The sequence below is a fragment of the Molothrus aeneus genome, chromosome 16, assembly GCF_037042795.1.
Source record: "Molothrus aeneus isolate 106 chromosome 16, BPBGC_Maene_1.0, whole genome shotgun sequence".
Classification (NCBI taxonomy): domain Eukaryota; kingdom Metazoa; phylum Chordata; class Aves; order Passeriformes; family Icteridae; genus Molothrus; species Molothrus aeneus.
Window position 1 is genome coordinate 134,728 of NC_089661.1, and position 16,013 is coordinate 150,740.

Sequence of the window (16,013 nt, forward strand, 5' to 3'; positions counted from 1 at the left end):
TATTCTAAATCCACTTGCCCGGATGTTTCTGCTGCCCTATTTTAGGACAAAAACATGGAGTCTCTACAACCTAAGCATTTAGAAAGTAAAGCATTAATTTGCTTTTGGCAAAGATTGACTTAAAAGACAATATAGAGAATTGTCTTAAGACAGTAATTTTGAAAAGGAAATATTCCTTATGGCCTTAATGAAAAGGAAGTTGTTTCTCTGCCTGTGGCAGAGGTGTGGGAATTAGATGATCTTTAAGGTCCCTTCCAAATCAAACTATTTCATGTTTCTATGATTCTACGATTAACCCTAATTTAACAAACCATACCTGTTCATGCACAACTGCTGCATAAAGATGAACACCAAGGTGTGATGGCTCTGCACAGCTATAATCAGCCAATACAATGCACATTTTAATGCTAGAACAATGCCCACCTGTGGTTTCAGTTACTTTGAATTTAATAAATTAATATAAAGTAACTATAACTCAGGGTCCTTTGACAGGATATTGCAAAAGAACAGATCCATTTTTCATCTCTAACCTCTCAGTGTTGATTTAATTGTAGTAATTGACACTCATACACAGAGAGGAATCAAGACTGAGGTCAAATCCTGTTTCCAGGAGAGGATCTTCCCAGTTAGAAGAGAAGATCCAACCCAAGACTTGAGGCACAGCCCAGGAAACTGATGCTGTTGGGAGAGGTGGGATGGACAGCCCCTGGTCTCTATGGCACTGCTTCAGAGCAGCAATGCACGTTCTGGGAAGAAAACAGTTTTCTGGTTTTTGATTGTGTACAATTACCTGGTAGCCAGCAGAATTCCTTGTCATATACAGACTTTCAGCCCCATACCATGCAATTTACTGCAGAGTAAGCAGTGCATGGGAAACAGGTACAGATAAATAATGTACTTTGTTATATATACTGAGGAAAACAGCAGCTGTGTATTCCATGCAAGGCCTTGTATTAAGGGGCTTGTAGAGGCACAATGCTCACTTATTGTCATAAGAAACACATTATCTATTCCTTTTTGATAACAAGTCTTCTTGCAGACACTTCTCCCACTTACTGTGTGTAAGGATGACAAAGTATCTTCTTCATCATCATCATCACTGGCACTTTTTAAATCTCACTTTCTAAAAATATCATTGGCAAATGGTATTCTGCACAGTTCTGAAATTTCCTTGCAGGGAATGTAACTGCCATCAGTACATTTGCTTCCAGAAAACACATCCTGTATCTAGTAAGCCCAGAAGAGAAATCCACCCCAGCCCAAAAATGCAAGATGATTCCAACTGGACTGGTCCAACCACCCATTGGCAGTCTCATTTTTTTCCCATAAATAGTGCACTTTAAAAATTATTTCTCAGAAGCTGCAAAATGCTGTCTCTACACAACATAAATAAACATCATGTACTCAGAATAATTTTTTGATCCCTACAAGCATTCTAAAGAACTTTAGGATCATTTATTAGTCCATTAATACATAATTAGAACTTGGGACTAAAACTTTTAACTGACTGGCTCTTGCTTTCAGTATCAGTAATGGACCACAAGTGTCCTCCCCACTGAGTTACCAAGCTTCTTGCCCATGATTATTAAGCAACACGAACATGTCTATGAAAATCTCGCATCTGCTTTACACCATTCTCCAGTTCAACAACTATTTCATTACTACCATTTATTTTATTACTACTATTTCTTTTATTTTATTGATTACCCCATATCAAATCAGAACTTGACTCTGAGGAAAGCAACTGAATCTTAAATCTGCTCTTCCTTAGTCTAAATACAGAAAAACCCCACTTTTTAAGAAGTTTAAAGGAAATGATGTGGTGGGGATGATGTGGTGAGGATGGACTGCTTTCAGCAACAAACCTCTATTCCAGCTCACAGATTGTCACTCCGAGAGGCTGAACAGCAATCCCTACGGCTCCCAGCCTTCAAGGCTGAAAGGATGCTCTGTATTTCAGCAGGGACAGGCGCAGATGCAGCAAGATGACAAAGTGCAGATCACCTCCCCTCTGTCTTCTCTACATCCGAGCCCCTGTAACCGGAGCATTCTTCTTCCTCTCTATCAGAGGGGTCGGATTTCTCCTGAGCCACTTCCAAATAATCCCACCAGCTGGGCAACCGTGCCCCCGCTCTCCCGGGAGCGCATCCACGCTCCAGGAAACGGCAAGTGCTGACTTGGGAACAATTTTATTAAAGCTCAAGGCATAGTTTTGATACAAATAAGTTTCAAAAATAAGACGTTATACTCTAAAGGCAATTCCTTGCTCCAACGAAACAGCTTACAGCTGACATTGAGAATGCTGGATGACTGCACAAATTACCCATTTTAAAAACAATTTTTTACACCACAAATTATGCTGACCCCTCCGGATGCTGTTGGCATTGCAAACTGAATTCCTAATTCCTCAGGAATTCCACAGGATTGCAGCTATTGTGGTTCGGTTTTTTTCCCTCCCGTTATCACGGGGCAGCTCAGCCGCAGTGGCCCAGGCCCCGCGGTGCGGCAGAGCAGCCGGGCCGGGCCGGGCCTGTCGGGGCCGGAGGAGTCCCGGGGGCAGGTGCCCTGCCGCGTCCCCGCGGGAGGGGAAGCGCCTCGCCTCACCCGGGCCCGCCCCCGCACTCCGCTTCTAGAAGATACCGGCGGTCGCTGCCCCAGGGCGGCCGCCCCCCACACCACCTCCCCTCGAACCGGGCCCACCGCGGGGGGGCGGGCAGCAGGCACCCGCCAGCGGTGGCGATCGGGGCGATGGAGCGAAGGTCTGTGAGAGGTGGCCGAGGCCGCATCCCTGAGCCGCCCCCGCCACCCACTCGGCCCTCCCGCTACCCTGCACTGGGGCCCCCGCCCGGCCGTGGCCAAAACAGTCGCGGGGCGGCGGCACTCACCTCCTCGGCCTGCTTGCGCAGCGCCTTCTCCCGCTCGTACTGCGTGAGCAGCTGCTCGTTGTCCTCCCGCAGCAGCTCCAGCTCCACCTCGTGCTCCTGGTTGTCGGTGAGCACCGAGTCCAGGTTCTCCAGCACCGTTACCACCAGCGGCATCAGCTCCTTCACCACCTCCTCGTCGTAGCAGTGGATCAGTCGCTCGAACTCGCGGTAGATGCTGTTGGCGAGGCCCGAGACCCGCTCCGACATCACCGACCCCGAGCAGTAATCATCGCCCGGGTACCCCCCCACGCCGCCATCGTCTAGCTGGATCTCCAGCATCCTGCCGGCCGACAGCTCTCCACCCCGCTCCGCTCGCCTCTGCTTCAGGCCCCGCTGACGACGCCGCCGCCGCCACCGGGCGCTGCCCCGCCCCGCTCCGCACGCGGCGTCACGGTCCGCGGGCACCGGTCGGGGCGGAGCGCGGCGGCACCGCCCAGAGCTGCTTGATCGGGGATGGGGATTACCCGTGCTGAGAGTAGGCCCGGCGCCGCAGTGCTTCTGGCACCGGAGACAGGGGCGGCAGCGGTGACGGCGAGCCGCCCGCGCAGCACACCGCGCCGGGAGCAAGCCCGCCCGCGGCCTGTCCCGGGCCCCACGGCAGACAAAGGCAGCGCATGCCCGGGTCGCGCCGCATCTCGGACACGCACTGGCTCTGGGAGGCGCGTTACAGACCCGTCACAGCCGCGGTAGTTGTACCTCCAAGATCAGGCAGCCGTAATTACTACAGAGAAAGCAGACAAGGACCTGTTCTGTCAGGGATGAACTGAAAGCCAGAACGCGAAATTGGCCATCTCAAGTCTTCAAAGAAAATTCAGAACAATCCCGAATTTAATCAGTAGATTTCCCAAAGCAACAGCAGCACACACCACATGACTGGCAGAAGCTCCAGCAAATTACGGGCGGCAGCCTCTAGCACCCTCAGCAGGTGTCACAGAAGTCAGAGTCTGCCACATCCTGGGCTCAGCTGAGTTTGGGCTGTAAGTTGGAAGAAGACAGCAGGAATCATTCTTCTCTGTACTGAGAACAGCCTGGCAGTAGAGAGAAATAAGGGGTCGATTTGTGAAAAGGCTCCCCACACCTTCATTTGGCCTAGAGCTCTGAAGAAGAGTGTAATTCCAAGGTCATGACTAGCAATCACCCTAAAAGCTTCATCGCGGTAGATGCTGTTGCACAAAGGGAAAGAACTTTAACCCTACCCAGAAAGCCTAATTGCAATGGAAATGTCACATCTCAGTGGTAATTAAGAATTTTAAGTTTTATGACTGTTTTTTTCTATGTTACATTATCATAGCTGATTACATACTGATTGAGATTGAGAGCATTAGCAGCTTTTAGACAGCTACTTTTATAGCAAAAACCTATCTCTTTAAAAAGGAGAATTGAAAGGGAAGGAATGGAAGGGAACAGAATGGAACGGAATAGAATAATACCAAATTAAATAAGTGTAGCACACTTGGAAGGGTCCTACAGTAATTGAGGCTGAGGTGTAATTAGTTGTGGGATGGATCACCAGTAGATTGTGAGACAGCTGAATGTAACAACCAGATTTTCAAATATTTCCACACAGAGCAGACCCAGCCAAGTGCATCAAAGGCACGGGGCACATAGATACAAGAAACAAATGTGAAAAAACTCCTGCTCAAAAATTTAAAACGCAGTAGGTCACCCATGTTAGGCCTTGATTCACTCTGTCTTGTATAGGAAACTTTATAGACCAAGAGTTGTACTGTTATTGACAACAAACACAAGAGTGTGCTTTATTAAAGGCAAGATTGCATTTAACATATTATGAATAAAAATGTACAGGTGAACAGACAGAGAAGCAAGGCAGGCAAAGAGAAAGGTAAGATTTATTCACTAATTCCATATTACACTGAACTTCTAATCTCCTGTAATCTAGAGAGCATGTAAAAGCATTTATAAAGTTTTCTTGCATTTTGTCCACATACATAAGAAACTGAAACAATGGATGTGACACAAACTAAAGCCTGTTGAACCACAGAGACTGATGAGCCCATGGCATTACCTACTCTTCTGACTGTAATCCCAACAGATCTAGCAGGCATCCCTGAGGGGAGGGGATATCAGCTGAAGTGCATCCTCCTTTCTACAACAGACTCCTGGTCCAGGTCCAGTGACATTGTTAAAGGTCTTGCTGAAAGACAGGAGCCTTTACTTAAATTGTACATTAAAATATACATTCCTATATTTATAAACTTCAAGTTTATAGATCAGTCAAGAAATGGCAGGAATGCTAGGTGCTGCCATGCGTGAGAAAAAAATTAAAATACCACTTCCAGATCAAAGTTAGCAAGCAAAATATTTGCTTATTCTACCCTTTTGGGGTTTTATTGCATCTAGCATAGGAGTTTATCTAAGATTCAAGTTGTTAGTTGCTTAGCACTAAAAGCAAACTAAAAACTGACTGTGCTATAGATATGCAATTGTGTTATGGCTGTAAGGGTGCTTTGCTGAAGAGCTTACCTTTCCAAGTGGGCAAAGTAAAGGCACAAGGAGTGAGAAATGGATAGAAACACTGAAACTATGCAAGGAAAATCAGGATTCTTTTGTAATAACCATATGATCTCCAATTAACTACTGGTTTGTTGGTTTTTGTTTTTTTTTTCCCTTAGACAGGTGGAACTTTGCTTTGTGAAAGTGTAAGTATTTTTAGGTGTATTGGTGTGGATATTCTCAGTTCAGTCAAAGAAAGAACAGAGATAACTTCTCCCAGGCTGAGCCTGGTAATCTTAGAGGAAAAAATTTAAACAATTGTTATCTCTCTTTCTGTAACCATTGTTTACAGATATTCTCCAGAGTGTGCTATTCATAGTTCACCAATAATGTGAGATGTTTTTACTTTGAGACCGATCAAGTATCACCTTAGTGAGTCACATTATAAAAAGACCTGCTACTTTCATTAAACGCTTTTGCCTTCTGATCCACCTGAAAACTGGAGTTTTCTTTCCGTCCCTGACTCAACAGCGTCATCTTGGTTTGAAAGACAGGTGTCTGCCAAGGAAGGTGGGAATCTCCCTTGGAATAGAAAATGTGACTCCCTTCCCTCCAAATTATTATAACTCTGAAATTACGGGGCTTTCAGGAAAAGGTATGATAAAAGGAATAACGGTTCTTTATAAGTAGATATATATATGTATGTATAACAAGGCAAACAAATATCAACAATGGCAGCAACAACCAACCAGAAGCCCAACCACAGCCTTGTCTCAGCTGCAGGCACCTTCCCCCTTTGGTGCAGTTCTGGTCACAGCCAGCAGGGGCACTGGTGGCTCCTGGCCTGGCGGGGCGAGTGCGATAATTCCCCCGCGGCTGCAGGGGGCGCTGCGGCGTGAGCGCAGCCGCTTCTCCACACGGTGATGGCAACTCATCTGGTGGGGCAGAGAGAAAAGGGGCTTTATTTACAAACCCACAGGGGCAGCCAGTCCCAGGGCCCCTCCAGGTGGAGAAATGGGCTGCAGCGGGAATCTCGGAGCACTGGCTGAAACAGCAGAGGTGGGCGCCTAGGGTGACAAACAAAATGTAGCAGAAAACCTTAGCTTTAGCAGGAGCTGCAAGCATTGGATGGATGCAGCTTGCTGGGTTAGGGTGTAGCAAGAAAGGCCAAGGCAGCGGCAGAAAGCAGTGGGCTGGGCAGCAGCAGCTGGGCTTCTCTGTAGCAGTGGCCGCACACACCCAGGAGACGCACCTTTGGGGAAGAGGGAAGAGTTTGGGGTTCTGGGTTTTCCCTGGCAGCACCCCAGTAGATGGTGATGGTCCTTTCCAGTCAGATCAGGTATTACTAAGGTCCCAGTTCAATGGCTGCTCTTAGGAGCAGAGGCTCACCCACAGTAAGGAAGAAAGCAGTAATGGGCTGGACTCCACAGTGGCAGCAAATTACCCCGTGGTAGCAGCAGCCCAACTGTTCCCCTCTGAGCCCTAGAGCGAAAGAAGAGCCAAGCCAAGCCCCCTGACCCCCCAGCAAAACATCTCCAGCTATCTTTGCCCTTCCCAAGAGAAAAGCCCCTGGCTAAGTCTGCAGACAGCTGAACCCCTTCCCCCCACCTTGGGCACTGCTTTTGTCTCTCTTAAGTGCTGGTCGTTATTATCTCTTAGGCAACAGATGGGAGAAAATTCCCTGAGGGGGGAAAAAAATCCTAACATTAGGTTTCTACTTTGATGGCATACAACCAACAAAAATATGATCTTGTTTTTAGTACCTAGAATTCACATTCAATTAGTACTCAGCTGAAATTCAAGGTGTTGTTTCAACAGCAAAAGATGGACCACAGTACCATAGGACAGTTGCGGTAGAGGAAGAATTTATGTAAACCGGGTTTTATGTGAGAAACAGAGTTCACTTTCTAAAATTTTTTAAAGTTTAATACATGATAAAAGAAGAATTCAGTGCTGGGGTGCTTTTGGCCAAAGACCACACTGGTAGCTTAAAATCATGTTCTCTATATACAGTTACATTGCTGGGGTTACATGCATATTCATTATGTTATAGATGAGTGAATGGTTGACTCTCACAATTAAGGGGTGAACATTATATGTATGTTAAAAGAAGTTTTATAAATATATAGTTATGTTACTGCAATGTGCTCCCTCCCCCCACTATGTGTTATCATGGGATGGTCTTGGGAATCTGGGGATTTGGGAAGGTTGGCTTGTTACTATGGCAGCACCTGACCTCCAATCAGAATGTAAGAAAGTGACCTCTACCACTGGACAGCAAGGTAGGAGTTGACTGACAAGGCTTTAGGAGAAGTTAGCAATAAAAAAGGCAAATTATCCATCTTGAAGATGCGCTGGCCAGGTGGTAGGCAGCCATGGGAGGCTTCCAGCGCTGTTTTCTGGTTTGAAAGCAAAACCAGTGAGAGACTCCAAATCAGAAATACAATTTATTAGGAAAAGGGAAAAGAAAACCAAAATACATGCAATAATACAAAAGAAAAACCACTGACAAAGTCAGAATACTGTTGTGTTGTACTAAACAGTTTATTTAGTTGTTGTTTTGCACTGAGTGATTGGAGTTTTTGCACTGAGTGGTCCTTATATTGCACTGAATAGTTGATATCACATGGTTTGTTCTTCCCCCCATCACATGGTCTTTCCCTGACCCACCCCCGTACCCCCTGCTGGTCTCTTCCTGGGTTACCCCTCCCCTCGCCACTCCTCGCTGGTATCCCATTGGCTGTGGACCTCCTCCTCCGCCCCCCATTCCCCTGGGTATAAAAATCTCCCACCGTCAAGCCACGCCCTCTTTCTCATCTAGGGAGTCATCAGAGCCTAAGGCGTCTCCTAGCAAGTCAATAAACAGAGGATGTCCGTCCCCACGGGGAGAAGAGCGCTTCTCGTCTTTCGCTTTCATCTAAGTAAGATCGTGTGGGCTTTGGTCAATAGCTAGTTGGAGTGGACCCACACAGCCCATCCGAGCCACGGTCTTACAGAATACAACCTGACACCCCGTTGGTCAGGGTGTTGGCAGCAGTCCAGTTGGATTGGTGGCTGCAGTCCTCCTGGAGTGGCAGATGAGGTTATGTTGGAGCAGTGATCCTGTAGAAAGGGTGTAGTCTTCCTCTGAAGATCCAGTAGGAAAGATGGCTGTTCCTCTGGGAATCCAGTGGAGAGACTGACTGTTCTGTCCCGAATCCCAGATTATATCCAGGTGGGGATGCTTAGCTTCTTTCCCCCTGGGTGGAGCGTCTCACAATGGGCTGTTATCATTCTCTGAGTCGTGGTGGATCCGTTAAACAGAAATGGCTCCTGGAGGGAGTTATCTCTGAGTCATGGGGAAAGGCATTGATAGGCCCATTAACAGCAGATAAGGAAAAAACAATGCCCCTCCTAGTTTCAACAGCTTTTGAGGATGGGAATAGAATACATCTTAATATTGTAACCTAGGATATGCTGTTTTTCCTTATTTAGTCCTTTTGTTGCATTTTTGCTAAGGTTGAATAAACCTTTTAAAAATTTTTAAGTGAGCAGTTGTTTCTCACAATTAGTTTATACATTATTAAACATTCCTTTGAGTTTTTGATGTTCCAGGAGCTCTTGTTTGGTTTTAACCTCTGACTTGTCTGCAGGATATTCTGTAGATTAGGTCTGTATATTTTATTTCTTCCTGTAGTTCTATCCTGTTGTTTCACACTCCCTGATAGCACAGAGTCAATAAATCTTTCCTGGATGCTTATGCTGTTTTTTGTCACTGTTATCTTATCACTTGGAGAGGCCAGTCCGCAGATGTAAGAAACAGAATTGATTTATACCTTTCTCTGAGTTAGTTACATAAAAGTATTTTAGTCTCTATTTTAACATTTTGCTAAAGCCTACAATATATTTATCACACTACTATTCATATTAACTATACAGTGCATATGTTAAAAACAGGACCATGCTCCCAGTATTAAAAGTGATTTCAGCATTTATTATAATAAAAAGGCTTAAAGCAAGGGGCCTGGAGGCCGAGCAGGACTGTTTCCATTGAGGATGCTGCAGCGCTGGCGCTGGGGCTCCTTGAGCAGTGATGTCCATGATGTTCCAGGTAGAGCAGCACAGATTCAGTGGGTCAGAAGCCCCTTCTTATCCTGGTTTTTGTCCCTTTGGATTGGTTTCTTTTTGGATCCTTCATTTGCATGAAGTTTGAAGGCACTTGTTTGGCCCATTACAGTTCTGTCCAGGCTGGCTCGTTTCACTTGGGAGGTGGTGCGCTTTACTTCGGTGTATTATGGTACGTTGAGTAGCATATTTCTTATAACTACCCTTTTAACCCCTTTTACCATAACCAAACTAACAGTACATGCTTAGCAATTATCAACTATTTTACAACAGTTTCTAACCTATTTTTGACACATAAAATAAACTGACAGATTATACTATTTAACTACTACTATTTAAAGTAGTTAAAAGTAAGTATAAGTTGTACTGTATCAAAATACTTGTGATGCAAAAAGCTAATCTATGAATGTGAAAACCAATATTATATTATCATCTATAACATTTACAAGTGATTATTCTTGTTTAAAAATACATGGACAGCAGGAACTACTTGTGCTTTCTTTCAACAAGGCAGTAGTATATGGAGGGGTGACTGACAAGCTTTAGCTCCTGGGATAGGAGTGTATAAAACCTTTTTTAAAAGGTTTATTTCTGTCTAGAATAAGAACTGGTTAGTGGCATTCCTATTTAAAATTTTAAAAGGAGTTTGTGATTTGGCTTCAAATTGTCAGGAAAATTCATGCACAAACACCAGAGGTTTATGTCCAAAAAGGAGACAGAGAAGTCTCGTAACTTTATTTGAATAAAGGGAGAGGTCATGGGGCATTTCCCCTGGGGTCTCTCAATATTTGGTGGACACAGCCTCCTTTTTATCCTAATTTCCTGGCCGCACGTCACTCTTTCTTTCCCCATTGGCTGAGGTACTTGACAGATACAGACTTTCTGAAACGCCCAATACCTGAAACGCCTAATACATAAGACCCTCTTCTAATGTATAACCCCCCCTTTGTCTTTTTCTTGTGTCACTCAGTGGAATTTTTTACAGAATTTATGGCTCTTCTCATTGTTTCTTTCATCTCTCAGTATTCAATTTGATTTATCAGCAGACCTGCAGTTTGTTTGTAAAGACAAATCTCTCATTCCATTTATCAATCAGTGGAATCCTTCCCATTGTTTCTTTTATCTCTTAGTATCTAGCTTTATTTACCAGCAGATCCACATTTTGTTTGTAAAGACAAGTCCCTTATTCCTTTCAAAATAGTTTAATGAAGTTCAGAAGTTTATTCCATGTTGCAGTGTGTCCCATTTCCTCTCACCTATCCCATCCCCCTCAGGTGTGCCAACCTTTCACCCTCCCCTTTTGCCCTCCTGCCTGGCACCTTCCAGCAAGGCGTCGTGTGATTGGCAGATGCCCCCCAGGCCTGGGCTCATTGGTTTGTCCTGGCTCCACATCCCCTGACCCTTCCCCTGCTCACACCTGGTTGGCCCTCACCTGTCCGTCCCCTCCCCCTGTCCCCGGGGCTTAAAAAGGACACGAGACCATGCGGTCGGGGTCTCTGCCGTGGCTCTCTGTCGTGGTTCTGTCTCCGTCTGTCTGGCTGGAGCTGTTGCCAGATTCAGAAATCTACCATGCTACAATAAACTCTGGATCTAAGCTACACGGCAGAACCCGCTCCTTTTCTCTTCACTGCTGTCTGAACCTTTGCTACCAAAGGTAAACTGAGTTCCTATTTTGCCTGGACTTGTTCTGAGCGCCCAGCTGCAGCACCTAGCCAGCCAAAGGCATCTCTGGGGTGAAAAACGCCACAGCTGCCGCCTTTGGTCCAGCAGCGAGACCAGACGAAGCCAGGCAGGACACACCCCAAAACATTCGGGGCTTAATATTTAATAATTCCATATTTGTTAAGGTCAGGAAAACCCATTGTGGTACTTTTACAAAACCTCATTTGTCAAGTAATTTCTGAACTGTGACTGGTGGTGACTGGTGCTTTGGCCAGGGAATGTGTGTTATACAGGTTGTCAGCCTTTATTTTTAAATAGACAACCTGCCATGTATCTTGGAAACCTTTACCAGTATGTCCACCTTTAAAGTTTTAATTTTTAGTTTACAACCACAGGGTGAAAGCAATTGACCAACAGTTAACTCATGTAACCATGAGTAAACTAGTGAGTCAGCAAATATTAATCACAAGCCTAAGAAGCAGGATGCACCTTAGCTTTGTTAAGATAAGAGAAACAGAACGCACCTTGTCAAGATAAAAGGAACAAAACCTGTTGAAACTGGCACAGAAAACGTGTAACCAGCCAGCAAAGCACTGGGCGTGCTTCAGAAAGGTGAAAAGCACAGAGTGAGGAAGACTGCCAGTCTTTGGCAGAACAACCCCTGAGGAAGACCCAGAGCCTTCTTCAATGCAACCACCAGAGTACACTGTGGTTCTGTGTCACATATGCTAATGATATTAATAAACTTCTAAGAATTGATTTGTATAATCACTCCTATTGCAAGGAATGTAATGAATATGCATGACATTTAACCATATATTATGCTGTGTAAAAGTGCTGGGTAGCGTGTTAGGAGGAGCAATCCCCCACATACCCACCTCACTGAGTCAGTCTCTGAGGTGACTCTTAGCTCAGCATTGGAGTGAATCAGGAGCTATCTCAAATCAGACATCATCCTTGTTAGGTACTCAAAGACCACAGACTCTACTATTTCTGTTTGTTCTATTCTTGTCTGACTGCGGACTCTGTGTAGTTGTCTACATTATTATAGAGTTCTATTAATTAAATGGGCTCAAAAAAAAGAAAGATAAAACTATGGGTTGGATACATTCACAACCAGGAAATTTTTGTATAGACTAGCTGTGTCCATCTAAGCACCCCATCATCGTTTGGCAAACAATACTCTTGTTAGTCAAAATGTAATTAATGGCTTCAGTGTAGCATTTTGCTTTCTCTAACCAACAGAGAAAAAGGAGAATGTGCTGGTGTGTTCCCTCTAATCCTTTATATTGCTTCAGTGTAGTAAGTGGCACTGAAATAAGTGTGCACAATAAACAAAATGAAAACATGTTCAACCAGGGAAGACTGTGAAAATACCAAGCAGGATCTCAGGCTGCTGCTCCCTGTTCAACACTAATGTTACATCAAGGAGGTGTTTGGAAGTTTCTGATAGCAACTGTACCCAATGCTTCAGTGTGCAGAGGATGGGGAAGGGAAAGGGAAATGGAAAGGGAAAGGGAAGGAAAAAGGAAAGGGAAAGGGAAGCAGAAGGGGAAGTCAGGCCTTGTAGGGAAGTCTCAGGAGAGGTTTTGTTTAGTGTTCATAAAACATTAGTTAAAGCAACTTTCATTCTGGGTGAAACCCCCAAGATTCACTGCATCCCTGAAAGCAACTCCAACTCTTTCTTCATACTCTATTTTATTTAACTTCTTTAAAGAACATAAGAAAGCAGAGGTGAATTCACTATAAGCAGTGTGATTCTGTATTTGAAATGCTTCAGATAGTTATATTTTTTAGAACATTTTGATCAAAACACAGATTTATAAATTTTGCTGTAACGTTTTTAATCATCTGATTTGATGAAGGTTGAAGTGCCCTGCTCATTTCTGTGCTGAGGTGGTTTGGCAACAGAAAAGTTATTTTCTCCCCTGCCTTCTGGACAATGTTAAAAATGGCACCTTTGCCTAAAGCAAATGCGTTTTGCCACAGTCCCCCAAATTAGCATATATCCAGTTACCATCCACCTTTTGATCTGTAACAATAAACTGCTGGACTTGTGCACTACCTACCTTGTTCCCAACACTCACAGCTGAGTGTCTCTCAAGGTCCCCTGAGAGCTCTGTTATCTATCAGGAAATGATGGTTGAGTGGTGCAGCATTGTGCTAATTGCCAAACCTTAAGTGAAGTGGGATCTACTCCGAGGAACAAGTAGGATAGAGTCTTCCAGCCCTGTATTCCACTAATTCTCATTGCTGTGTTATTGATATCAAAGTGTGCTTTTCAGGGAAGGTGATAATAACATTCACAGTGGATATAAACATCACAAGTGCATACAAAAGTGTAAGTTCAGAGTTGGTTTGTTTCTACCAACTTGCACGCAAGCTTTATTAATTTTTTTCATGCATATTAAAACAATGAGTAGACCTTGAACTGAAGGTAAATAAGATTTCCTGAATGAGGCTGTAATATATGTTGGGAAATAATTCATGCTATAAAAGAAAGTATTTTATAAAGATTGTGAAATCCAAACAAGTCTCTGACCACAAGCAGCCCAAGAGGCAGACGACTATTCGACTATTCGAATTCCAAAATTCCTGAAGGCGGCAGGAGAACAATCGGCAGTTAACTTATGAATAGACGCACCCAGCGCGATGATCCCGAGCCAAGTCACCAGAAAGATACATGTGAATACCCAACTTCCCGGGATTCAATCGACGCTGGCTAGCAATCAGGAAACTGCGATTTCCCAGCTCTGCACAGTGAAAGAACCAACTATGAATATGCAGAGTTACAAAAGAAACTGGGACTCCTCCACCTCGGGCACAATAAACTGTATAAAACATCCCCGCAAGAAGCGGCTCTTGTGAACGGGGAAGGGTCCAATGCGATAGAGGTCACATCCAGGTTCACCCAGCGCCGAACCCGAGCTCGACACCGTCTCTTTGGCTGTGGTGGCTTTGAGGACCGTATTTTGGTCGCAGAAAAAGATTAATAAATCTTTTCGCATTTTTGATAATTTGGCTTTTGATTGATCATTTATAACAAGGCCAAGATGTTCTAGCCTGCTGAACTTATACATTTTACTCCCTGCCCTACACAGTATCGAGTGGACAAAAAAAGCAAGCTATGTTATACATAAACCGTAGCCTCTGCTAGGACGGGTATCTCACGTTAAACTAAGAAAGAGCTAAAAAGTGTAGTAAAATATGCAGAAATGCTGGCTGCTTCTAAAATGTTTTGTAGTAGCCCTTCTGCACCCAATAGCGTTCCATCCAGTGAGAGACAGAAAGATGAATGGAGTAGGATGGGAGATAGCCAGTGTCACTTTTCTGCATATAATCAGTACCCGCATGCTGCTTTCCCTGTCCTGGACTCCAACGCCTGCCCCACTTTTCCTGCTGTACTCTCAGCTGACAAGCTACAGGGGCAGACAGGCCTGGCTGAGGACAATTTCTTCAAGCAGCAGGAAGGTGCAGCTGCACGCACCTTAGTGGCTCAAAAATTTACAGCAACATCCCCATTTATTTCATTGCTTTGTACAAAGAAATATGTCTCAGATTAGAGACAAGTTTAAGAGAAAACGCTCTGGAATTAATGTTTCCTCTGAAGAAAACGGTTTCAGCAATTTCTTCCCACAAATAAGAAATTAATGTTAAGGGATGAAAGTGGGAAAAGCCAGCCATTTACTGACAAACCAAGTGTCCACACGGCACAGGAAAAAAAGTGAATAAATACTAGATATTGAATTGTCAGAACCATACCACACCCACACCCGGGGAAAAAAAGGAAAAAAAAAAAAACCAAACCACTTAAAAAAAAGAAAAAACACCACCACCACCGCCCCCCCTCCCCCCAAAAAACCCCCAAAAACCAAAACCAAAACAAACAAACAAACAAACAAAAAAAAACAAAAAACAAACCACGGCTGACCACATGGCGGGGAGGAGGGAGAAAAATGGCGAAATATGGCTTTTGTCTCAGGGAAGAAAAAAACCAAGTTCACCCACAGTTCGGGAAAAAACATGGGAACCTGGTGCATCTCTGGTCTCCTCTTTACAGCATCTGAAGCTGGTGGATTTAGGGTCCTTTCGTCCGCTGGGTCGGCTTTCCTGAGGTCTGGGGCCGGGACGGACCGGCCGCTCGGCTCGCCCGCTTCTCTCGTCGATAGTCCTCTCTGACCAAACCAAACCGAACAGTTCAGGAAAAACAAAAAGGCTGCCGAGGCATTGTTGCCACAGTCTCCAAGGCCGGGGCAAGGGAAAAACTTTTCTGCCTAGGCTAACAAAAAAAAACAAACTAACCGAGCTAACTAAGCAACGAAAAGAGCCCGCCCTTCTCGCACCACGGACGCCTAGGGAGTGAGGTTTGGAAAAGCCCCCGCAAGAGCCCTAGGGCTCCCCCCTGCCCCGGACTCACCTTAAAGCTACAGCAACCGTTCCTGGGCCTAGAGTAGACGGTCAGGGGATAGAAAACCACCCCAAGACACAATGCATGAAGGAGTTCAGACTCTAGCAGAGACACCAGAAACCTCAGCTGCACCTAAAAGAGACCTTCAGAACAAATTTCAGGTGACAGACAGATGCTCAGGTATGGCTGTTACTCTTGCAACCAAGAATGACACAAGAACAGATGAACAACCCAAATGCAAAAGGACAAAAGACTTTATTACAAAAGAATCTTTGGTTTTTATAGACTGATATGATACATTCCACTTGATTGGCTAGTTAATAAAAAAATATTTTTCTCACACACTGTTCTTGAGAAGAACAGGAAAACAAGGTGGAAAAACACCACCTGCAGATTGTTTATACTAACAAGTAATCACATTCTTACAGCTTCCTAAAAATTCTCACAAGCCACTGTGAGAA

At 44.7% G+C, this 16,013-nt stretch overlaps 1 protein-coding gene and 1 long non-coding RNA gene across 28 annotated transcripts in view; both read right to left on the bottom strand.

Annotated features, from left to right (window-relative positions):
- The window catches only part of MAPK8IP3 (mitogen-activated protein kinase 8 interacting protein 3), a 73,938-nt gene extending 70,662 nt beyond the window's left edge, over nt 1-3,276 (bottom strand). For 21 of the 27 annotated variants that reach the window (XM_066560943.1, XM_066560934.1, XM_066560932.1 and 18 more), the window contains exon 1: nt 2,886-3,276. In XM_066560943.1, the coding sequence (XP_066417040.1) occupies nt 2,886-3,203 (318 nt within the window). In that variant the 5' untranslated portion in view covers nt 3,204-3,276. The remainder of the gene's footprint in view (nt 1-2,885) is intronic. The other 6 variants (XM_066560947.1, XM_066560945.1, XM_066560946.1 and 3 more) reach the window with 1 other exon arrangement.
- Nucleotides 3,277-12,823: 9,547 nt separating this feature from the next.
- Nucleotides 12,824-15,432, bottom strand: LOC136563591 (uncharacterized). The gene is made up of 2 exons (XR_010784635.1): nt 15,153-15,432; nt 12,824-13,897 (listed from the first exon to the last, which is right to left on the bottom strand). It is a non-coding gene; the product is annotated as an uncharacterized lncRNA (long non-coding RNA).
- Between the last annotated feature and the right edge of the window lie 581 nt (nt 15,433-16,013).